Source organism: Labrus mixtus, chromosome 20, assembly GCF_963584025.1.
Source record: "Labrus mixtus chromosome 20, fLabMix1.1, whole genome shotgun sequence".
NCBI classification, from domain to species: Eukaryota; Metazoa; Chordata; class Actinopteri; order Labriformes; family Labridae; genus Labrus; species Labrus mixtus.
Window position 1 is genome coordinate 16,629,922 of NC_083631.1, and position 24,060 is coordinate 16,653,981.

At 39.7% G+C, this 24,060-nt stretch overlaps 3 protein-coding genes across 7 annotated transcripts; 2 read left to right on the forward strand and 1 right to left on the reverse strand.

The window, feature by feature from the left end:
• The first annotated feature begins 1,374 nt into the window (after nucleotides 1-1,374).
• On the forward strand, nucleotides 1,375-4,767 carry LOC132954544 (perforin-1-like). 2 transcript variants are annotated; one of them, XM_061027120.1, is made up of 5 exons: nucleotides 1,375-1,455; nucleotides 1,736-2,311; nucleotides 2,428-2,566; nucleotides 2,660-2,871; nucleotides 3,182-4,767. In XM_061027120.1, exons 2-5 carry the CDS (start codon nucleotides 1,779-1,781, stop codon nucleotides 4,062-4,064), a joined length of 1,767 nt encoding a protein of 588 aa, XP_060883103.1. In that variant the 5' UTR covers nucleotides 1,375-1,455; nucleotides 1,736-1,778; the 3' UTR covers nucleotides 4,065-4,767. The 2 variants fall into 2 exon arrangements, with proteins under 2 accessions (XP_060883103.1, XP_060883102.1); XM_061027119.1 differs by lacking the exon at nucleotides 1,375-1,455 and having other exon boundaries at nucleotides 1,476-2,311.
• A 371-nt stretch (nucleotides 4,768-5,138) lies between these two features.
• On the forward strand, nucleotides 5,139-9,538 carry LOC132954545 (perforin-1-like). The gene is made up of 5 exons (XM_061027121.1): nucleotides 5,139-5,260; nucleotides 6,745-7,310; nucleotides 7,447-7,585; nucleotides 7,692-7,903; nucleotides 8,027-9,538. The coding sequence occupies exons 2-5, from the start codon at nucleotides 6,778-6,780 to the stop codon at nucleotides 8,886-8,888; spliced, it is 1,746 nt and encodes a 581-aa protein (XP_060883104.1). The 5' UTR covers nucleotides 5,139-5,260; nucleotides 6,745-6,777; the 3' UTR covers nucleotides 8,889-9,538.
• Nucleotides 9,539-9,708: 170 nt separating this feature from the next.
• LOC132954543 (uncharacterized) lies at nucleotides 9,709-23,822 on the reverse strand. Of its 4 annotated transcripts, XM_061027115.1 has the most exons (25): nucleotides 23,658-23,822; nucleotides 22,024-22,077; nucleotides 21,826-21,852; nucleotides 21,005-21,064; nucleotides 20,876-20,908; nucleotides 20,531-20,605; nucleotides 20,322-20,405; nucleotides 20,187-20,216; nucleotides 19,822-19,866; nucleotides 19,469-19,519; nucleotides 17,604-18,632; nucleotides 15,867-15,917; nucleotides 15,557-15,601; nucleotides 15,412-15,468; nucleotides 14,933-14,986; nucleotides 14,645-14,674; nucleotides 14,455-14,490; nucleotides 14,288-14,347; nucleotides 13,762-13,806; nucleotides 13,344-13,385; nucleotides 13,092-13,151; nucleotides 12,102-12,176; nucleotides 11,680-11,712; nucleotides 11,239-11,277; nucleotides 9,709-10,944 (listed from the first exon to the last, which is right to left on the reverse strand). In XM_061027115.1, the coding sequence occupies exons 1-25, from the start codon at nucleotides 23,725-23,727 to the stop codon at nucleotides 10,859-10,861; spliced, it is 2,271 nt and encodes a 756-aa protein (XP_060883098.1). In that variant the 5' UTR covers nucleotides 23,728-23,822; the 3' UTR covers nucleotides 9,709-10,858. The 4 variants fall into 4 exon arrangements, with proteins under 4 accessions (XP_060883098.1, XP_060883100.1, XP_060883099.1 ...); XM_061027117.1 differs by lacking the exon at nucleotides 17,604-18,632; XM_061027116.1 differs by lacking the exon at nucleotides 14,288-14,347.
• Between the last annotated feature and the right edge of the window lie 238 nt (nucleotides 23,823-24,060).

Here is a 24,060-nt window from a genome sequence, read left to right on the forward strand (position 1 = left end):
AGTTAAACACCACATATACATAAGGTGATGATGACAATGCCCTGTGAGAGGGCCGAAAGCAAATATTTGCCTTTGAAAAAGTGCAGCCCTATAGCTTTCTAATGCTTTCCCTGACTGCATTGCACTCTGTCAACCTGCATAGAAACAAAACTACACACCCAAAAGTTTGCAATTTTTAATCAACAACATTACCAATAACAAAAGACGCACAATAAAAGCAGGAACTTGGGAAAGACTGGGGCCCTCAACAAGCAGCTCTCTCAGCTGGCCTAGTAATCAAGCTCACGCTTTCAAATAAATATAAAACTTTTTTTAAACAGAGTTTGAATTAAAGGTCAAATTTTACTTTGAAAGCAAAATCCGTTCACTTCTGGTCATATTGTTGCAACGTGAATACCAACACTGACAGAATCATACTCAATACCAGAACAAAGAATAATCTAAACTGATCTTATAAACACAAACAACATGGTTATTATTTGATAGTTCCAACTTGTAAAAAAACAACAAAGGTGTTTACCCTGAATAGTAATACAGGGTTTAAGTGTTTAAGTTATTTGGTTATTAATTGAGGTTAGAAAAAGTACTGGGTGATACATTTCTGAAAAAAACTAGTATGCACAATGGAATACGCAGGTCTATAAATGAATCAATATTGATAACCATGACTGTTAAAGTGAAGTGCTCCATTATCATATACACAGCTTGACTTTGTAATTTGAAAAAGAAAAAAACACCCATTACATGAACAGTGTTTTAAAATGGTAAATTTAGTTTTTATAACAGCAAAAATATAATTGATGCATCAAAGTTAGAAGTTTCAAAGGAGCACTCAGGGGTCAAGGTAAGGTCCTCCATGAGAAATGACTGTTGAAGCTCTTGATGATTCATATTACCTCCACCCCCCTCACCCCTGCTTTAAACTTGTGACTTATAGCCACCTACACACAAACACCTGCGGACTTTGACCGTCAAGACCCGCTTTTACGATGGACTATTAACTTGTCACGTGTTTAAGAATGGAGGCAAAGTTTGTATCTGTATGGGAGCATTGTCATCTAGTCGTCTAGGAGAACCCTTAACTCCCACCAGGATATCAATATTTAATCATATTAATACTCAAGACAAATTTACAAGAATTTCCAGTGATACTTCCCTCCGAGGCTACATGTGGACCCGAACAATACTGTGATCACATTTTGTCATGTTTCAGGGCCACAGTGTATAACCAACCACGACTGGAGAAAAGACAGCTCAATACATGGAACATCAGTGTTAAACCACTTTAGCACTTAGGCCAGCTCTCCCCACAACCTCTAACACACATCCCCCCCCCCCCCCCCCACACCCCCCCCACACACCCCCCATTATGTCCCTCGGTTGCCTTTAAAACCAACTGACTACATTTTTTGCACACTTTCATTAATGCATGCAGCATGAACACACAAGATAGAGGTGAGTCTTTTCCTATTACAACTTCTAGTAATACTGTCACTATTGTTCTTGTTAATGAATCAATTTACACTGTCTTAAAAAAAAATCATGTTACATCGTGTTAAACAGTGTAAAAAGGAATTTATTTTTAAAGGCAAAATATCTTCTTTAGTAAACCAACTAAAATCCAAAAGTCATGTGGATGACTTTGTAAGAGCAACGGTGCTATGAGTTTTATACTAATGTGACTAAATATGTTGTAAATATTGAATAAACTAGCACTATTATGTTTCTTATTCAGAATAAACCATCGGTTTGCATCCATCACCAAACCTCAAAGCAACATGTGTCGGTTGAAAATGTGCATCTTTGCCCTCCTCCTGCTGTCTCTCCCTCAGTCGACAAATCAGTCCTGCATAAAGGGGTCACCAAAACAGTGCCTAGATGCAGAATTTGCTCCAGGTACCAATTTGGCAGGCGAAGGCTTCGACATTACCAAAATGGAACGTAAAGGGGCCTTTGTGATCGACATGAATCTGTGGAAACACAAGGACAAGACATGCACTCTGTGTAGGAACACCTTTCTGGAAGACAAACTGCAAAAGCTGCCCATGGCAGTGGTAGACTGGAGAGCAATGCAGTCCTGCAACAGCAAAGTGGTCAGTAAGCTCCACAGATCCAGTGAGTCTCTGGTCGGTTCCAGCACGTCTTCTGTTGAAAACAACTGGCAGACCAATCTAGATCTTAAATTAGGGAATAAAGGCGCCTCCCTGATGCTTGCTGGTACAAATTCTAAACTGGCTGATTACTCCATGGAAAAAACTAAGAATGACAAATTCAGCTTCACAAGCCAGGGCATGGAGTGTGAGTACTACAGGTAAGGAGATAAAGAAGTACCTGATCAAGACAACAAATTTACTTGAGTGCTGGATTACAATACTGTTTTATATTGGTTTCATACTGGTCTGTCATTTGTGTTGTCTCTCTTAACAGCTACAGACTGTCTGGGAGTCCCAAGTTGCACAGAGAATTTCACAAAGCAGTGAAAGATCTCCCCAAGACGTACAGCTCTGAGCAAAAGCAACAATATTACAAACTGATTGACACTTTTGGCACACATTACATCACCAAGGTGAACCACAATGACGACACATTTCCATTTCTAGCATTTCTTAAATTAAAAATCAAAATAGTTTTTTGCGTAATGTGTTTACATCATTTCCAGGTAAAACTGGGAGGAAGTGTTCAATCTGTAACCAGCATCAGGCAGTGCGAGGCCAGCCTAAAGGGTCTTAGTGTGGAGGAGGTTAGTATGTGCCTGGGAGCTGAAGCGTCAGCTACCTTCCATGTTACAGTTTCAACTAAATCAAAACACTGCAAAAAGGACACTGACAAGATGGACACCAAGTCCGCCTTCTCCAGCCTCTTCAACGACAGGTGTGGGACATAGTCTTTTCACATGTGTTACATTGTCTATTCATTTGCACTTCTTACTGCCTGTTCTTAACATGAAAGGCAACTGTGTTTACCGACTTATGTCACATATTCAAATATTCCTCCAAATCAAAGAACCACTCTCCGTGCGCAACAATGGTGTAAGCCTTAACTTTCTTGCATGGCTAAGTCCAAACTAATTTTTTTTGCTTTTGATGGTATTGAAGTTCAACCCTGATGTGCCTTCGACTTTTAGAGAGTATTGTCCAAATGTATGCCCTGGTTCAGATGTTGAAACAACTCTTCTCTACAGGTTCACAGAGATAAAGGGTGGCCATACGACAGAGCCAGACTTACTCTTTTCTGCTGACAAAGATCCATCTGCCTACAAGGAATGGCTTAATACCATACCAAAGACTCCCAACATAATCTCATACTCCCTTGACTCCCTGCACGAGTTACTACCCATCAACAACAACTCTGTGCGGTTAAACTTGCGCTCTGCAATAGGCCATTACATCCTGGAGAAAGGCTTGTGGAAGAACTGCAGTGAACGCTGTCAGGCAGGCAGGAGGAGTGACTCAAGGGATTCCTGTGTCTGCCAATGTCACAATGACCCGGCTGTAAACCAAGACTGCTGCCCGACCCGTAAGGGCACGGCGCAGGTCATCATTACTGTACAGCGAGCCTCTGGTCTTTGGGGAGACTACTTCACATCCACAGATGGCTATGTGAAAGTGTTTGTCAACAAGGTGATGGTCCAGCGTTCTCCTGTCATTCATAACAACAACAACCCACGCTGGGCCATGATCGTCCCCCTTCAGGCCCAGGATTTGTCATCGGGAAATAAAGTGACATTTCAAGTGTGGGATCAGGACAACAACTGGGACGATGATCCGTTGGGACAATGTGAGCAAGCTCTGTCCGCAGGAGTTAAGGAGGATCTTTGCAACCTGAACCATGGTCAGCTCTTTTTTAAATGGGAGGTCAAATGTGCTCCAAGTCTGTCTGGTGCTTTATGCATGGACTACAAACCATCACCTATGAGTGAACATTTGAAGAGGCTGTACGTGTCCCGTCATGCCCACCCTGTTCCAAAGGCCATTCTGTTAGAGATGGGCGTGTTCCTGGACAAAACAATCTCCAAGAGCAACCAGAGTCTTAGTGCAGCGTTTCAAAAGGTTGATGTAATATAAAACGTGCGTTTGGCCTTACTTATGCCTATCTTTAATACCAACGAAAAAGATAAGCGATAGAGGAGTAAGAGAGAGATTCATAAACTATCGTTGACAACGTGTCTGCAACTGAATATAAAAAAAAATGCTTTTATTTGCTCATCTCATATGTTAACTTCTAATTCAAAAATCTCTATCATGACTCTGACTTAATGTAGCTTTTACCAGCAATTTATTGTTTTTGCCATATCTCTTACAGGCCTTTTTTTTTTTGTATTTTCTCGCCTTTATACGGGCATTTAAAACATGTACAAAGCTGTTTTGTTGTGATTCGCTTTTTGGCTTTTAATGCCGTCTTTTGAGAGGACAGGACATTGGATAGAGTCAGAACAGTGATCTGAGCGGGGAAAGAGATGCAGCAAATGGCTGAGGGTTGAAGTCGAACCCACAGCCGCCGCTTCAAAGGCTATAGCCCTCTGTACACGGGACGTGCAATTTAACCAATGATCTAAACCAGCGCCTTACAAATGTGTTTCTTTTCTTTAAATCAAACTGTTAACCTTTTGATTCTTTACGGGATATTTGAGTACGGTTTCTAAAACATATTACTCATATTTTTTACAAATAAGTTGTTCAATATCTTACCTACTTGATGCTGATATAAAAATATAAATCTGTGATTTACCTTTATGTTCTTTAATAAAAGTTTTCATATAACAACAAATCTATTGGTTGTGTGTGTATTTCATTTTTTGTTGCTTACTGCTGAAACTGTCAAATTTTACCACTAGGTTCATTACATTTTATCCTATCTTATTGCTATGCAACAATCAATGTACTTTTTCCCTGAGCTGAAATTAGGAAATTGGTACTTAGAGTGTGACAACTTCCTTTTCTCACTAAGTATGGCCAAAGCCCATCACCACTTCAGAGAAATGACAGGTTTGTGGTCTTTGGTTTGCTGCTGACTGGAAATCTAGACTGACTTTTATGTTGCCACTACATGTATGAGTTTGTCTACAGACGACAAACTCCTCCCTCAGACTCGATCTGTTCAGCTCTGCGAAACTGTCTGACAGCATCTTTTCCTCTGCTTTTTATAAGACCACCGCCACCTCACCACCCCCAGCCCTGCTTTTATGACCATATAACACAAACCACTTATATTCATACTCACAGTCAGTTTCACAAATGCTGCATGAACAGGCAAGACAAAGGTGAGTCTACACTAAAGTGGTTATAATTAATTATTGTTTCATTTTTTTTTAATAGAATTGTTGTATCATGTGTTACAATGTCTGGCAAGTTAGCAGCCTGTTTCACTATTTCACAGATGAATCAGCAAGTTATCTTCTAATTAGGCCTGCCATATATTACTGCAGTAGTTTTAAAATAGAATGCTTGTATACTGTAAGTCAAGTTCGTGTCAAGACAATAAATGTTGATCAAAGCAAAGAGTAGTTGTGACAATTGTACAGACTCAAAATGAGCAGAAAAAAAGGAAGAGCTTAAGGCAGGATTTTAAAAAAGTCAAAGGATGAAGGGAACTTGAGACCAACATCTAAAATGTTCCAGTCAAAGATGGACACTTTTATCTCCTTTGGATTTTGACTAATAGTGTACAATGGAGAGGCGCAATGGACAAGAGCATTTGAGAAGTTACATGTTGGAGAAGAGGGTAAGGAGAACCGAGATGTTAACCTGTGCAAATCCATGCAGTGCTTAAAAAGCAATAAATAGTCTTGGGTGAGTTTTCAAAGTCAAGATGACCCCACTTGGTGTGAGTGAAAACTTTTTCAGAAACCCCAGGCTGGACAGGGATAGCTCAGAAAAAGTTACAGCAATAAATATTCAAGGAGATAGAAACATGTAAAACAGTGTCCTGATCTAAAGCAGACCAACAAGGTTTTATTTTTGCAAAATATTTCCTTGTGTGAAAAATGTACTTAAAATGACATCTTGAGCAAACACTAGGGTTTTGGTCCTATTGTCATTTATCTCTAGTCTATACTGGTTTTGTCCATCCAGTAATCTACATTACTAAAGTAATACATTTATAAAGGTGTCCTGCAAAGATTTCTTGTAAATAAAAAAGTTTACACAGTGTTGAAATACAATTCATTGAGAAACCAGGGGATCCCCCTGAAGAAAAGTGTGAGATAGTGAGGGGGCCCCAGCAAAGCGATGTGGTGACTTCAAGTTGTGGAGGTGAAGACCGCTATTTGTGCTTCCACTAAAAAAAATCAGGTCAGGGCGTTGGCCTTCTTTAACTCTCTGTGTGGAGTCCTTAAATGAGGTGGCACAAAGGGACCGTTAATCTCTTTTGAGGTAAATCGACACCAATATGCAAAATGGTTAAAAGACTTGAAGGGAGTTGATTGGTCAGGACTCAATGGTGAGCTCAATGAGCTTAATGGTGTTTTATTATCTGACATTGTGAGCCGTTATGAACACGCTGTTCAAGGATAGGGTGATTCAAAGGTGTACATGGTGCCCAAACATCCAAGCTAAAGATTAAAGAATAACTTGACTATGGCATTATCAGATCCCTGAAAGTATGTCTGACACTTTCCTCAGCAGAAAGCTGACTTACCCAAAGGGAAATTGTACATTTAATTAGATGATTAATGAAAAAGAATAAGGAGTTAACTAACTATCTGCTTCACTAACTTTGTCTGTTTAAATACAATGTCTCTTTCAGGATAAACCATCCGTTACCAAACCTCAAAGCAACATGTGTCGGTTGAAAATGTGCATCTTTGCCCTCCTCCTGCTGTCTCTCCCTCAGTCGACAAATCAGTCCTGCATAAAGGGGTCACCAAAACAGTGCCTAGATGCAGAATTTGCTCCAGGTACCAATTTGGCAGGCGAAGGCTTCGACATTACCAAAATGGAACGTAAAGGGGCCTTTGTGATCGACATGAATCTGTGGAAACACAAGGACAAGACATGCACTCTGTGTAGGAACACCTTTCTGGAAGACAAACTGCAAAAGCTGCCCATGGCAGTGGTAGACTGGCGAGCAATGCAGTCCTGCAACAGCAAAGTGGTCAGTAAGCTCCACAGATCCAGTGAGTCTCTGGTCAGTTCCAGCACGTCTTCTGTTGAAAACAACTGGCAGGCCAATCTAGATCTTACTGTGGGTGAAAAAAGTGGCTCAGTGATGCTTGCTGGCACCAATTCCAAAGTAGCCGAATACTCCATGCAAAAAACTAAGAATGACAAATTCGGCTTCACAAGCCAGGGCATGGCGTGTGAGTACTACAGGTAAGAAGAAGAGAACTGGGTTGAAAGTTTACTTACTGCATGTTTCCAAGTGTCCGGAAAAAAATGATCATTGCAACAGACGTGTTGCATTCTGATCTCTTTTGTGAAATCATGTCTCGTGTCTTGCTGTAATCAGCTACAGGGTGTCCGGCACTCCGAAGTTGCACAGAGAATTTCGACAAGCAGTGAAGGATCTCCCAAAAGTCTACAGCCCTGAATACAAGCAACGATTTTACAAACTGATAGACAACTTTGGCACCCATTACATCACCAAGGTGGACAAACATTATGACATAGTCTAAAATAAAATAATTATTATTAATATTCTTACAATTGAAAAATCACAGTAAATACATTTTGTGCTTCAATTAACTTTTCCAGGTGAAACTGGGAGGAAGTGTTCAAACTGTGACCAGCGTCAGGCAGTGCCAGGCCAGCCTTCAGGGCCTTAGCTTGGAGGAGGTTAGCATGTGCCTGGAGGTAGAGGCATCTGCCAGCATCAAAGCTACGATAAGTGCTCAATCAAAACATTGCAAGTCCGACGTTGACAAGATGGAAAACCAGAAATCTTTCTCCAGCCTCTACAATGACAGGTAAAGAACATTTTTCTCATATCATTTTTTATTCAACTGCACACTTTGTTAACTATATAAACAAATGTCCTTCCCTAAAAAACAAATTGGTTCAGTTCCCTAAGCAAACTCTCTCCTCTACAGGTTCACAGAGATAAAGGGTGGCCATACGACAGAGCCAGACTTACTCTTTTCTGCTGACAAAGATCCATCTGCCTACAAGGAATGGCTGAACACAATACCACAGAATCCAGACATAATCTCATACTCCCTTGATTCCCTTCATGAATTATTGCCTAGAAACACCCCTGTCCGGAAGAACCTGCGCTCCGCTATCAGCCATTACATCCTGGAGAGAGGCTTGTGGAAGAACTGCAGTGAGCGCTGTCAGGCGGGGATCAAGAGTGACGCGAAGGATTCCTGTGTCTGCCAATGTCACAATGACCCGGCTGTAAACCAAGACTGCTGCCCGACCCGTAAGGGCATGGCGCGGATAATCATAACTGTGCAACGGGCTTCAGGTCTATGGGGAGACCACTCAACGGCAACAGATGGCTACGTTAAGGTTTCCTTCAATGGGCAAATGGTCCGGCGTTCTCCTGTCATTCAAAACAACAACAACCCACACTGGGCCATGATTGTTGACCTTGGTGCCCAGGATTTGTCAGAAGGCGGTAAAGTGAGATTTGAAGTGTGGGACCAGGACAACAACTGGGACGATGATCTGTTGGGACAGTGTGAGCACGCTCTGTCCGCAGGGGTTAAGGAGGATCTTTGCACCCTGCAGCACGGACGACTCTTCTTTAAATGGGAGATAACATGCGCGCCGAGTCTGACTGGAGATTTATGCACCGACTACAAACCGTCCCCCATGAGTCAAAGTCTGCAGAAGTTGTATGTTTCTCGTCATTCCCACCCTGTTCCAGAGGCCATTTTGTTGGAGAAGGGTGTGTTCGTGGACAAATCAAGCTCACAGAGAAACCAAAGCCACAGCGCCGACAGTTAAAAGGCCTGGGATGCGTACACAGAAAAATAACTCTGTATGTGTATTGATGGGCTGTTTTCAAGCGAAACCCATACCTGTAACTGAATCCATCCTGCACATAGAGAACAATGTGTGTGTGTGTGTGTTTGAGCATTTGCTAGCATCTTGATGAAGCTTAACCCAGTTGTGTAAGACAAAATCCTTCTGCATTTGGATTTCTATTATTAAGTTTGGTTTTAGTATGTATTTGTAGCATTTAACAGTTTCGACAAAATTAATTATTTTTGTTCTTGAGCAAAAGATTTAGATGACTTTAATGTGCTCAAATGTTTAAATCACACATACAGCCGGAATAAAAGCAGTGGCAAAAAAAAAAAACTTGTCATTCTCTATTTAGCCAGTTATAGCAAAGCATGTGCAGTTCATAATGTGAAGGTTCTTTCAGTCTTCAAATGATGGCTTGATTTATGTAGAATGTAATAATAAACTTTCTTATCGTGATATCAATCGTTTTTCTTGGCATATATTTAAAGTGTGTGTAAATGCTTCAGATGTTTTGTGTTGTTCAGTCACTTTGTAACATTGTCTACTTGTACTGTCAATACAAACATCATGTAGTGTGTTTGATGTTTCCTAACCATATTGCTTAATAAAATATTATCTTTACTGTTCATTGTGTTATGTATTGTGTTGTTACTGTTAGTGTTGATATGAAGTTTGTGTTTGTAGTGCCGTTGCCTGACATGAGAAAGGAAGTGGTAAAACTTCCTGTCAACGGATGAGGCTATGCTGATGCTTTTTAAAAGGAGCTTCGTGCAAGTAAAAAGTATTATGTAACATCTTTTTATTAACAGACTTTAATTCAGCATTTGACATATAATCTATTGGATTCAAACAGTGATATCATTTCAATAATCATTTCAAAACATAGAGACAATTTTATTTATGCTCATCTATGGTGGGGTAATAATGTGTTTTGGACAAAGACAAACAGATATGGGTAACACATGTCCACTTACAGAGAACGAAAAAAAAAAAGATCTAAGAAAGATTAAACAAAAGACAACAGACAGCACAACAGGATGAATTGGAGTGAAACACAAAAAAAACGCTTTAAAAAACACACAACACTGAACACATTATGGACTTGATCCACTTGAAGAAGTTCAGGTCAATTGAATTAGCCTGGTTGAAGACAAAGACAAAGAGGGCAGGGGGTGGAGAGCAAAGATAATGATTAAGGAAATAAATATTTTTACTGGTTGATGACATGCACAAGACTGCAGCAAAGTCTGTGCAGTGCTGCCGACATAACACAATACTATATGTCACTCATAACAAACTCAGACATTTTATACTTTTCATGAAATGAGAGAAGCTCTTTAAATAAGGAATAAAAGTAACGTCAAAATGGATTTGATTTGAAAATCTAAGAACTTCTTTGGTGGGGTTGTAAAAAGTTTGATGATGTTGAGTCAGCATTTCTGGTGATTTGAGCTTAAACGAGGCGCTCAGGATAGACGGGCATTGAAATAATGCCGGGAAGAATTGTATTTGAAAGTGGAAAAGTGATAAATAAAGTTGTGTCTGCCCCCTCAGGGAGAAAGAGGCTTAGCCCATCTATGCTCCACGTTGTTGCTGAAGCAGTACTGATCAACCGTTAAATGGTGTTTACATGATCTGTGGCTGTCACAGACACATTTATGCCCCTCAGTATTTTTTTAAACAATGAGGTTTTAGGTGCCACACCTCTTTTGACACTCTGTTGCTAGATGGCTTACTGATTAATCTTAGCGCTGAGCAGCTATAAGATGATAGATTGGTGGATGTTAAGACATTATTGGTTGTCATGGGCACACATATTACACTTAGCTGAAAAAAAGAATCAGATATTTTGTGCTTTTTTGTTGGCATATACTGTTGAATAGGGGCACACATGACACAAGGAGGTGAACTTAAACAATCTCAGTTTAAGCTTGACCTAAGAAGCACTAAGTGTCAACCGTTCCCTCATTCTCACCTTTGTATCCGTTGCCAAGCGCACCATCCACTCCTCCATATTTGCCAGTTTGATCTCCTGTAAAAGCATCAAACCCAATCATTGTTAGGTTCATGTAATAATAGATGTGCTAAAGAATAAATACACAGCATTAAGAAAGAGGTTTGACTGCTAAATAAAACCTAACAAGAAAAGGTTTGGTCAAAGATCCTGTAGTTGGACTCAGCCAACTCCCTACGTCGACATGTGTAGAGACAGTTGTTGAGTTCATTTTTCAAATAAATCTTTAGCTCCTTTGTTTCAATTCACTCAGACAAACATTTGGTTGTTAAAAGTAAAATTAAAAACTGTAAAAGAAAAAAAATTGCTTACCCAAGGCATCTTGAGTTGCTCCTAGCTGTGCGCGGTAACCTTGTCAAACATTTGAAAGAGAGATACATTTTTTTAAATGTATAAATATATATGAAAAAACGTCTAGAACAATAGATGGATTAAAATGCACAATATAAGAATACATAAATATAATGATATAAAAACCTGTGCAGCATCTATCGCAAAATATTATAGAAGTGACAGAGTATGCTGTTAACATAATAAAATATGAATTTAAACTTGTGTACAATATCTATCATAGTCACACTATAAAATGTAATATAATACACTTCAAATATAATGATCTTTAAAAATATAAGAATTTACTCAGGGAGGTTGATAGAGGTTTTTCATGTGTTGTGTTTAAAAGAGTAAAAAGGCAACAGTTGAGGCTGAAACATAGATGTACATGTGTCTCTGGGTTAGTGCATGAAAATTCACCTGTTTGCTGAGCTCCGAACCCTGCACCAGTCCCTGAAACAACATTAAAGATGGAGATGAATTGATGAGGTGACAATGACAAGTCATGATAGAAATAGTGTACACGCAGAAACATAACACACATTTACACACTGCAGAGCCTCTTCGCATAGGTGGGCTTTTATCAGAATACAAGACTTTTAAAGACAAAGGTAGGGGACAAAAACGATCCAGTTTGTGGGTAATCTGGTCTGTTATCACTCAGTTTCTATTCAAGATCAGTCATTTGTTCTCACGATGGCCTGATTGTGGTTTCCAGCCAAATAATAACCGGTAAAAAAAAACATAGCCAACAACCCCCCTTCGGAAAAAACAACCAATAGAAGTTTTTTTTAACACAAATGGTTTCTCACAGTGTTCAGCTCACAGACATGCATTCTCACCAAATTTGTTGGCGGTTTTTGCACCTTCTGCACCCAGGGCCAGCTGCTGAGCAGGATATGGGTAGCCGCCATCAGCTGAGGGGACAAGTGTGTTAAGCATGAACGTTTCTGGAAACTGAGAGGCCGTGAAAATCTCACACAAGATGATTGTTTGTGGCATCCAAAGTGAGAAAAGTGTGAGTTTCTGTATTTCATTGTTGGAGTCGAATTCTTTTTTACATGCAGGTGCCTATGTCTGGGTTTGTTGAATGTCTTTTTCATTAGAACACATCGAGGCACTTCATCAATAAATTAAGGATTAAATGTCATCTTACACTAAATGTAAATGATACACACCAACGTTTCAGTGCAAACACTTGAGGATCAAGTGGAAAAAAATGAGTTAACTTTGGTATGTTGGCGCATCTGTTTTTAGGAGTGTAACAGCATTTGTACATGTCTCGAACTGTCACAGTTTGGACGTCATGGTTACGGTGCAGTCATACGATGAACAGCTCTTGGTAGTACAGGTAGTACACGCATGGCAGTACCCACACCTCCGATCCAGGCGGTGGTGATGCTGGTAACCGTAAACTGTCCCCCAATTTTCTCCACAGTGTGGTATGTCATTGAAAACACTTTGAACATGCTAATGAGTATTAGACACTTATCCCTGCTGATTTTAAAAAAGCCTCTGGATATGACAGCAGAGAGGGGTAAAGACGTTTCTGAAGCGAATCCATCTTGAGTCTATTAGTGCTTATGCAGTTATAGAGAACCTCGGCTAATGGCGTGCAGTAAAAGTGCGCAAGCCTCGTTACAATGTACGATCCCGTGCGCACATAAGACAGCACATGAGTAGTCCTGTAGTGGTGTACACGAGCTGCTACATCCACTGTTCAGTAACCACAGATGTCTGGACCTCTCTTGGCCCTTAAAGCTATGTGATCACACACTTCATAGATCATCAAAGGTAACAAAATTGTCTATGAGCATAGGCGAAGGTCTCACCCTCCAGTCCAGTAGGGATCACTGGAGCATTCGCGTAAGGAACCTGAGCAGCTCCTCCTACTGCAGAAGGGAAAAAAAAAAAAAGAAGGATAAAACAAAGTGACTCATATCTCTGATCTATTTCAACCTCTCTCATCTGCACACTCTCTGCAATCCACATTTCTTCAAGTCTGACCCTCATGAAAAGCCACATTGACAGAAGCTTGACTAATAGCGAGGCGGAAAAAGATGAGGTGGTGTCAGCAGGCTCACCATATTTGCCACCAGGGGATTCCAGGCCTGCACCGAGCGCTCCTGAGAGAAGAGAAGAGGGGCTTCAGTAACTAGCTTAAGAGCATCACAGAAAATATATTCATACAGAAGGATGATGTGTTCCCTCCGACTTGTGAATGAAATGTGTTTTACATGTTTTTAGCTGCCATTTTATACTACATTTTTGTCCTGATAAGAGCTCTCCTTCCATGTTAGTGGGAACAAACTTCAACCGTTAGAAAGCCTGACAATGTGACATTTTTTGTGTTGATACATGAATCAGATTGTGCAGCCTTGGTGGAGGCATTCCCACTTGCTTGCAGTATTTCCATGTGTTGGTTTATCAGTAGCGGTTTTTTGGCAGCCAGAGGAACACACAGTGTAATCTGCGATGCTGCTCCACCCTTAAACCTCTTACCATACGCCCCCTGGACCTGCCCAGCGTAGCCGCCTGTGCTGAGGGCTGGGAAAAGTCAGAAAAACACAAACATGCAGGTCAGGAAAGGCCAACTCATTTACGAAAATAAACTGTGTGAAAAGCATCTACAGGAGCAAGAAGTCAGAACACGCGCGGTTCAACTGTTAAGCTTCTATTGATAAGAGACAATAGCTACACCCAGTGGATAGAAGACCACACTGGACATGTTCATTACTGGTTGTGTGTTCCCTTGATGGCCTCTTATTTCAGCTGTAAACCATCACAGGTTAATGCTTCTACGGGTTAGTGCAATCACCTGTTATGGATTTGAGCAGGTTATAACAAGGGCTGCACAAACGCTAGGGACACAGAATCATGATTCTAAGAGCTTTTCTTTCTGTGAAAATAAATATGTGATCATTCCTACAAATATAAATTCATATCCCAATGATTTTTAGTTTTAGAATTGCAAAAATAATTTGTGCCAAATTATGCAGCCCTAGTTATAGCTCCTCAAATGTTTTACCTTCACTCTTTCTTGCTTTGTGTCCTGCACCATCAGCTAACTCTGCAGGGTAACCAAGCCCTGAAACATAGTTCTAATTAGCATTATCAATGTGTCTCTGTGCTGCGGTCAGTTAAAGAAGTCTGAGTTCTCTCAAACCCCCCTCTTGTTGTTTCATGAATACTCACCAGCCCCGTAACCATCGCTGTAACCATTCCCATAACCTGTTGAGAGAAGATGCTGCATGTTTAAGCATTAAACATATAGAGTTAAACTAAACAAGTAAACAATGTTTGTGACGTAACGGATGTATGCTTGTGACCAGTACCACAGGAAAGCACATTTAAAAAGATAGTCGTTTGCATGCATGTGAAATACCTGCAGACATCGCCTTTGCAGCATCTCCACCTGCAGTTAGGAGAGAACAAAGAACGTCGCTCAACATAAAGGACCGGCTCGTCTTTGATTCTGATTCCCTCTGACACCAAACTAAATGAAGAATGACCCTCGCTCCAAGCAAGCTGAACTCAAGCTTCAAGGTTTTAGATTAGATTTCTAAAAGTGTATTTTTTATTTTTTATTGTCTCCTATGCTACCCTTAAAGTGTTAAGTTTGACTTGTATCACTTGAATTTCCCTGTGCATGTACTCATGGGTTTACACTTACCGTAGCCATTGCCTGCCATAGCACCCAGGTAACCAGTTGCTCCCTCACCATAGCCTGAAATAACACACATTCAACAAACGTTATATATGACACAAACTTTCATATTCTCTCTTATTTTGTTACCAAAAAAAAAAAGCCAAAATAGAACTTAAACGGTTAATGGAAAGATTCAAAGAAAACATTTTGTTGCTCTGAGGATAAGTTCTCTTCTACTTTTTGAAGCTACTAGATTGGTTCGTATTGTCAGTTATCAACTAGAAAAAAAAAAAGGGAACAAAATTTGGCTTTGCATTCAGGAAAATGCATTCAGGCAGATAAAAAAAATCTTCATTTTCTTCAAGTCTGTGTTTTTAAATAAGCAACTACATTTGCATAGAGTTGTTATATTTGTGGAGGCCATAACAATGAGCCCATTAAAAAGTGTGATTGGAAACGCTCCAGAGAAGAGTCTGGCGGTATAATTATTTTTACAGCCTCACCAGGTGATATCCCTGCAGCACCATGGGGATATCCACCCTGTCCAAGAGCAGCAGCAGCTGAAATATTTTTGGAATAAAGTGATGAATCAATGAAGCCCTAAATCTAAACAAAGAAAATAAGAATACATCAATATCTGCATCTTACCTCCAAGTTTGCCAGTTGCACCGAGGTATGCGCCCTGTCCCAAACCTGTAAGAAGAAGCGTAGAAATACTAAATAACAGCTAGCGTCAATCTACATCAGCTTCTCCAGCTGCTCGTACCAAATTTACATCTGTATCATGAGTCATCAGGGCGCAAAATTAAACTGTCGATCCACAGGCCTATAAGCTTTTAAATGTTATAACTGTAATCTCAACTCTATACATAGCTTTAATTATGTACAAAATATACTTATCTTATCACTATTTAGTCAGTTGATTGTGTTAATTTTGTGTGTTAGTGCCCAACTTTACCTGCCCCATAGCCCCCGTGGCCCCCATAGTTTCCTGCTCCACCCATGTAACCTGTGGAGGAAATGAACACAGTCAATGCCGGGGGATAAATGCTCACGATACCCTTATAAAATATATCAAACAATAGTGTCAATAATTAAAGGGGAAACGCACGGGTATCCATGAATCAGCATTACATTTAGTTGACGGTTGAATCATACTTTAAACACATGATAAAACTCAGACATAATAACCCCGCCTTATTCAGCTGTTTCCATATACAGAGGACACGCGGGCTTTTAATTCAATATGTAACATGTGCAGCTGACGGGTGAACAAAAATAAACACACACACATAATGGATTCCTGCATCTTTGCCAGGGTTGGATGGTTTTTAACAACCTCTTTTACTGGACAATGGCGCTCCCGGACTGAATCCTAAGAACCACAGCACCGGAGGCTGAATCTTTTTTTAGCATCTCCTTACAACTTCAAACACGTATTTCTTCTTATTTTACACCGCCTTATCTCATTAAACCTCTATTTTTTTTTTTTCATCTTCCTGTAAAGAACGTCTGTACTGAATGTGAGTCCAAAATGTTCAATGCAATAAAAGTTTGTTTAGCCAAATAATATTATACAAGCAATGGTACAGACACACAGGGACATGCAGGTGACAGTTTACTGTTGGTTTACTCTAACAGCCCCAAGCACAACAGGAGCACTTACTAAACACAACAAACTAAGACAACAAACCTCGAGGCACAAACAAATGAAGATATTAAGGTGACACTATATTTATACAGGACAACATGACAGCAGCTGTGGGCAATGAGCTAAAGCTTCCTGATGTATAATTTATAATCATTATGAGCAAAGAGCATTGGAAATGGTCCCTATTCACCACACACAGACTTTCCACATCAGATATGAGCTAATCACATATTAACTGATTATTACAAATCTTAAAAGTCAACCAATAATAAACACATCCATTAATGTGGTAATGTGAAAAAAAAAACTAATAAAAACTGGAGCTCTTTGACATACCAGACAAACATACCAGCAGAAGAAGAAGCTTTAGATACTCTGAGTTCAACATTTTTTATCTAGCTGGGCGCCAACGCTAAAGCTACCGTCACAACACCTTGACGACTCATATGGACTGATGACAAGAGAGACAAAGGTTTGGGTGGTCAGATAGCACTTCAGCGTTGTCTTTGTTGCATTCACCCAAGCCGTAACCTCCTGGGCTAGAAAGATGGAGACAACACTATCAAAAGTGTAGTACCTTCACCAGCCACGTGAAGCTGGCCTCTGAAGCGAGTGGATTCACATTGAGTTGCATTGAAATGCCAAACTTAACAGCAGAATAAAGATGTTTTCAGCCCGGAACAAACAAAGGTTTGTTTCTCTAAATGTTGCTCCAAGAAAACAAGATGGCAACAGCCAAAACACCAAAGTCTGAGCTTCAAAATACAAACTAACGAGAATGCCACTTCTTTGAATACTCTATTTTCTTCCACCAAACGCCAGAGAAACAGAAAGTGAATCAATGTAAATGAGGTGATAATGAAGGCAGCTTCCATCCGGCAGAAGACATGTTTTTCATCAGTTTGAAAATGGCTTATCAAAAGTTAGAAAAAAAGAGCATAAATCACAGGAAAGATTATGAGATATGCCACTTTCTAAAGATAACAGTCACCTAAAAAGGAGTTCTTGGTAAATCAAGATAAATAAAATAAAAAACACTCTTACTTGTTGCCTGGTTACGCCTCCCAGTCTGTCCTGGGATGCTGAGAGCTTTTGACTTTGTGACATCATGGTCAGTATGAGAAAAGGGTATTTGTTCCTGACCATCAACAGTTACACCTTCACCTTCTTGCCTTTCTATTGAGGTAATGCCTAAACTTTGGATTTCACTTCCACTCACAGGTCCTTGGTTCCTCGCTCCTTGTACCTGAAGATTAACGGAACCAGGACTAAGGTTTTCTACAGCAATGCTCCCATGAATCCTAGGCCCTTTCGTCTTCTGGGAAGGCCCAAGGTCTTTGACAGCCTGCCCATCTGCTACGGCAGATAAATGGCTTCCTGTTGCCTGACCGTGTGATAGTGAGTATATACCACTTCGGACATCTTGAATTTGTGGGAGAGGCAGTCCATAATTTATTTCGCCTCGTGCTTGTTGAATTGTGTGTCCAAGGTGTTTGCTGTCCTTATCAGCGTGAATCCTGGGAAATAAACTCGGAGTCCTCTGCCTTTCTGACCCAAGAAGCTCACGGCGCTTAATGTCCAGAACACCTGATGAATCTCTAGTTGGTCCACAGTTTGGGCGTCGCTGATTTGGATGGATTAATGAATCGTATTCTCCTGTATGCTGTACCTGAGGCGAACCCTGAGTTCGGATATTGGCTTGAACAAGTGGAAGTTGCTGTCTTACACTTCGGGCGGCAAGTGTGGCTCCATGGTTTGCTGCACTCCTTCTTTCTAAAAGCATAGGATCATAACTTTCGCCTCCTTGTGCCAGAAGTTTTCTTTGTTTGTCAAAGGGTGTCAATGGTCTAAGACTTGATGACTTAACCATCGGATCAAGGCTTTTGACCTGTCTAAAGCCAGTGTCAAGAGCAGTGGGACCGAGTATGTTGCCTCTCCCCATACTGGGCGTTTCAAGTCCGCCAGTCGTGTCTCTTTGTCCATACAAGTGACTGCTTTTTTCTCTCTTCAGCTCTTGAACAGCTTGGCCCAGATTTGCCATCTCAGGTCCACCCAAGTCTGCTGTAGACACACCTGGCAGAGAAATATCATCAAGTATTCATGACTTCTTGGAGGCTCAAATGCACACTTTGGTGGTCAGTGGCAAAAAAAAATATTCACTGTTTTGTATTTCAGTTGATGTGTGTATTGAAGCATTCAATATGCAATATAACACATCATCCACAACGGGGGTAATTCAAGACCAAACGGAATTGGACAAAATCCATTATGGTCTGATAGTAGTCCAGTTTCAAAGGACTCAATCATCACCATAATAAAGAAGCGAGTCAACAAAGAGACGACATACAACCATGGCCATTCTTTGGACGACACACACAGCAGAGTCAGAGTGATGGCATCAACAGATAAAGCATGACATGACAACAAAATGCAGTCAGCCTAAATTGTTGAAATACCATGAAACACATAGGAACAAGACAAAGACACTCCCTGACTCAGAGAGCATCAGTGTGTGACAAAGACAACTGATAAACAAAGTTTAGTAAACACTAATGGGATATGAAAGCAGACACCGACACAGTGCACAGCAAACGTTTCAAAGAGAAAAAAAAAACATTTGCCAGCTGATAGAAGTACTTCCAAGTTTTCAGTGCACTTTCCCTCATCATTTCATTTTTTTTTAAACTCCAACATCCACACTGAAACCAAATTACTATGGGCCACATGAACCCAGTGAGAAAAACAGCAAAACAGAGGAGACGACAATAAGATAGATGTGATTTCATGCAAACCAAAGCTCACATGAACGCAACATCTGTTACCCCAGTTTCACAGAGGTTACAGACAAACAACACAGAACACAGACTAACAAACACAACAGCACTAGGTTGAGGTTGTGATGGTTTTACCAGGTTTTTGCTCTTTAGCCTTGTGTCCAGTGTGATACCCAAGTCCAGCTCCTAATGACGGCAGATAGTGGAACTGTCATTAGTGTCCTTCAACAAGTAAACCGACACTCATGACAACAGTAATCCTGGAGAGGCCTGCGGTCGTCTTCAGGCTTTTGCAAAGACGCACGTGGAGGCATTGATCAAATCTGATAATTATATTCTCTTTTTTTTTTTTGGGATCAGTTTAATCTGATTCTTAACCCTGACTGACTTTTTGTGGAGAGCTGTGAGAAATAAAATAAAAACAATCACTCTAGCGTAGAAGAAGAAGTAGCAGGGGGTTTTATGGTTAGACCTGATTCATCACTTACCGGGCCGGGCTCCAGGATAAGCAATGCCGGCTAAAGGCCCGTATCCTGGCAAGAAAACAAAAAGCCAAGTTCAATGGACATCAAGCACATCTATAAATCTTGACATGCACTCTGATTACATCACTTGATCCTCAGGTTTTCTCTGTTTTAAAGGGATGCATGATTTATTAGCTATGATAGTCTGCCCCATAGATCATGTTCAGAGACAATGAAAGAGTACCACTTAGCTAAAATTTATTAAACAAACAAGGAGGGGAATGATTTGATGATGATTTGTATTTCAATCTGTATTTTTTTATTTGCTAAAAAAATTAAAAAATGAATAATTTAAATTCTAAAATAATTCATTTTTGATAATTACTCACCTGGGTGAGTACCAAGACCAGCACCGTAAACTGGAAAATAAACACAGTTACTTTTAAGTTCATTTATATTCTATTCATCTTTATTCTTGTCTCCTTATAACAGTTTTATAACAACATGTATTATATCTCCCTCACCACGCTTTCCTCCCTGGCCCAAACCCAGTCCCAGTCCATTAGTTAGTCCAGCCCCCAAAGGCATTCCAGCACCCAGATTTGCACCTGAAATAACAAGAAAAATATTATATAAATAATTTAAGCTTTATTAATATATACATCAAATCAATATTCTATCAAAGCAATGAAACAGAGATTTTTAAAAAGCTGTTTGATAAGTGGTTATGTACCATAGGCCCCCGGAGTTCCATATCCACCTTGCCTCAGGCCGGCCCTACCTCCCAATCCAAGAGATCTGTAACCTCCTGTGTGAAACAATAAAAAGAACACATTTAATAATGGCGGCGAGTACTACAAACAGAAAAAAAGGATAATCATTCAGTAGCATTAATCCAACTTTAATGAGACATTATTTCTCTGCATCAATACAGAAAGTGTTCTCTTACTTTGCATTTCCCCTCAAGGATAGAAAGAAAATCCCTTTTTTTCAAATGAGGAAAGGTCCTTCATAACTGTGTTAATTTATCTGTGCCACGAAACAGGCATTATATAAATGTGTGTTTAAGAAAACTTACCAGCACCAAGCTGAGCCCCTGAATAACGTCCAACTAAAATATGAAAAAAAGGAAAAACACAGATTAAACATATCGAAAATGAATGTGCACAATGCCCTACACAGTATGTTAAGCAGAAGTTAAACATACGTCCAGTCTTCATTGCTTTGCTGCCATATCGGCTTCCCAGTGCTCCAAGGGCACCTGCAACTGAGAAACGTGGAAAAAGAAAGAGTCAGATATTGTATTAACCACTCGAGACCCAATGGATGTGTAACAATTCTTAGCCTTAACCTGAAGTCTCTGCCTTTCACTATGTTTGGTCAAAGGATTTCTTACATTGTAAATGCTTTAATTATAGTTTGTTTTATGATTTCATTCTTGATTTTATTTTAGTTTTAACCACATTTATCATAACCCTGTAGCTGTGACAGTTTTAATTAGGTCGTTTTGAGTATGTCTCCTTCACTGTCTCTCGAAGTAAAGGCTATATGTATGTATAAGTCGGAGCAAGAAATGTATGTTGTGTATTATGATCCATTACTACTAGAACATCCAGAAGTGCTTTGACATTTATGTAGGCTATATCCAGGGTTGTAGTGCAATTTGTAAACCTGAGCAGTGCGCTCACTTGACGCACTTGCATGTGTGTTAAAATGTGTTAATAAACTTAAACTAGCCTACATGTTGTAAATTTGATGTGTTAAAAAATATTGTTTTATAAAGCTTAGCCAATGGAAATAATAAATGTAATAAGCCTAACACTTAAACTGTCTTCTGAACGACACATACATGTTTTATGATAAATCTGTGCACAAACCAGACTGTAAATATTAAGGCACAAACTTATGACTCAGTCGGTGAAGGTGTTATTATTTTTTATTAATACTAGCCTATTTTTACGTTTAATTATAAGCTCTTAAACTAAATAACAATTTGGTCTTTTGTTGACGTGTTAAGAAACTACTTACCTCCAGGTTTTACTCCAATGCCAACACCTGAAGAAAACAAAACCCAGAGAGGAGGAACTTTAAAAACAAAAATGGCGATCCATGTTCGCTAGCTAATATAACTTTAAATTATACATTTCACGGTCATACAACCCTTATTCAAACTAAGTAAAAAAATAGAGTAAATAAATAAATAAATAAATAACCGTTGTGAGTTACCTCTCACTGGCAACACTCTCCCCCAGGACACAGTTTGTGGTTGAGGTTTAACCCCTGTGGAAAAAAATGGTAATAACTTTATCAAGAATAATTGTGGTCTACTTGTTTCTGGCATTTTTTTTTTAGAAGGACAATAATGTCTGACACATTAAGAAGTAGGCCTGTAAAAAAATAAGAAAAGAACAAGAAAACTGCACCAACTGCAGATAAAATCACCAGCTATGATGTGTGTTTTTACTGTGCATTCGTTTTATAGAAATGATAACAATAACAATATTAACAATAACGTGAGTAAATGTGACTAAATATTTAACTTCTGTGCCTTTAAAATGTATAGGCTACATTTTGGCTGAAGGAGTAGATGGGGTACATTGATATTAAAATTAACTTCCTGTTTACTGGCTTAATTGTTGTCACAAAATGAAATGTTTTGAACTGACCTCCTCAAATATAATCAGGAAATATTGAAAGAGATATGAACTGTAGATGACAGCAACAGGCCTACAGTTGGCTATTACTTCCACTTTAGTGTCTCATGAATACTGACACCTGACCAGACAACAGAAGTAGAGAGGAACACATATCCATTGATGTAAAACACAGGATCAGCCAAATTGGAGCGACAGCTTGGAGCCTGTATTTTTTTTTTTTTTTCCCACATTGGGTCGTGAGATTTTACCAACTTCTGCCATCTTTTCATCTAATCCTTTGATTCAAAGGTATTAGATAATCAAAACCACAGTGACTTGGCAGGATGATTGTAGGAGGGGAGGGAACAGAGTCTTTCTCTCTCAGTCTCACAGACACGAGATGTAACAAGTAAATGAGAGTGAGGCAGTGCAGGTCCATACAATATATGCACTATGTGATGTGAAGGTGTTACTCATAATGAAAAGAGACATTAACCTTGATAATGCTATCTGTTTGTTTGCAAATATAACCATTACAATTAACAAAAAATAAATTTGCAGGAATTATAAGACTGTGATTTACATTTTTGGTGAGGTTAAAAATTGGCAAGTCATTTTCATTTCACTTTATATTATATTCCCACTAAACTGAAATGGATCAATATAGTCACTAATATATACTGTAAAATGATAAGTAATACTTTTACAAAATGTATAGAAGACAACAGCAAAGAAAATAGAATGTGATTTGGCAAGAGCACAAAATAAACATGATCCTCATGACAGGTTTTTGCTGACATGATATTTAATTCATAGATGGACTTGTATGGTGCCTTTCTAGTCTCAAATAAAACCCGTTACTTTTTTACACTACATGTCACATTCATCTATTCTCACCACATTCACTCACTGATGGCAGAGGCTGCTGTCTGAAGAAATATTCCATTCACACACATTCACACACCACTGGCTTAGCAGCGGGTGCAATTTGGGGGTTCAGTGTTGCCCAAAGAAACTTTCCACATGTGACTGCAGGATCTGGGGGATCGAACCCTCAACTTGCCATGTTGAGTCACGACCGACTCTACCACTGAGGTACAGCTGCCACAATTAAGACAATCTAAAAAAAAACAACTTAAGTATATTTTGTTATCTTAGTTCACAAATACCGTCCTGTATTTTTGTCATGTGTAATCACAGACTGTGATGTAATCTGTATCTTACCGCCTTGCAGAGTTTGCTGAGCCAACCAGAGAACCAGAGAGGTCTGGAGCAGAGTGTGACCCATGGTCATGGTGAAGGAGACCTGCGACAAAAAAAAAAAAACCTTAGCAAAGAGATCAACTGATGAACAGATGAGCTTTAAGATTGATTCTTTCAGCAAGATGACCACCCCAATGTCTTATATATGGTATTCACTTTGATACACTCCCACTGCCCGGTCCTGCCCTCTGCACACACACACACACACACACACACACACACACACACACACACACACACACACGCTGTCTAAACAGGGCAAAGTCAAAGGGCCCGGCTTGGTCCAGTTCCATTAGCAGTGAATAGAAACACACAAGGCAACTCAGATGATGTATTTTCACCTGCATCTGAAGATTCACACGAC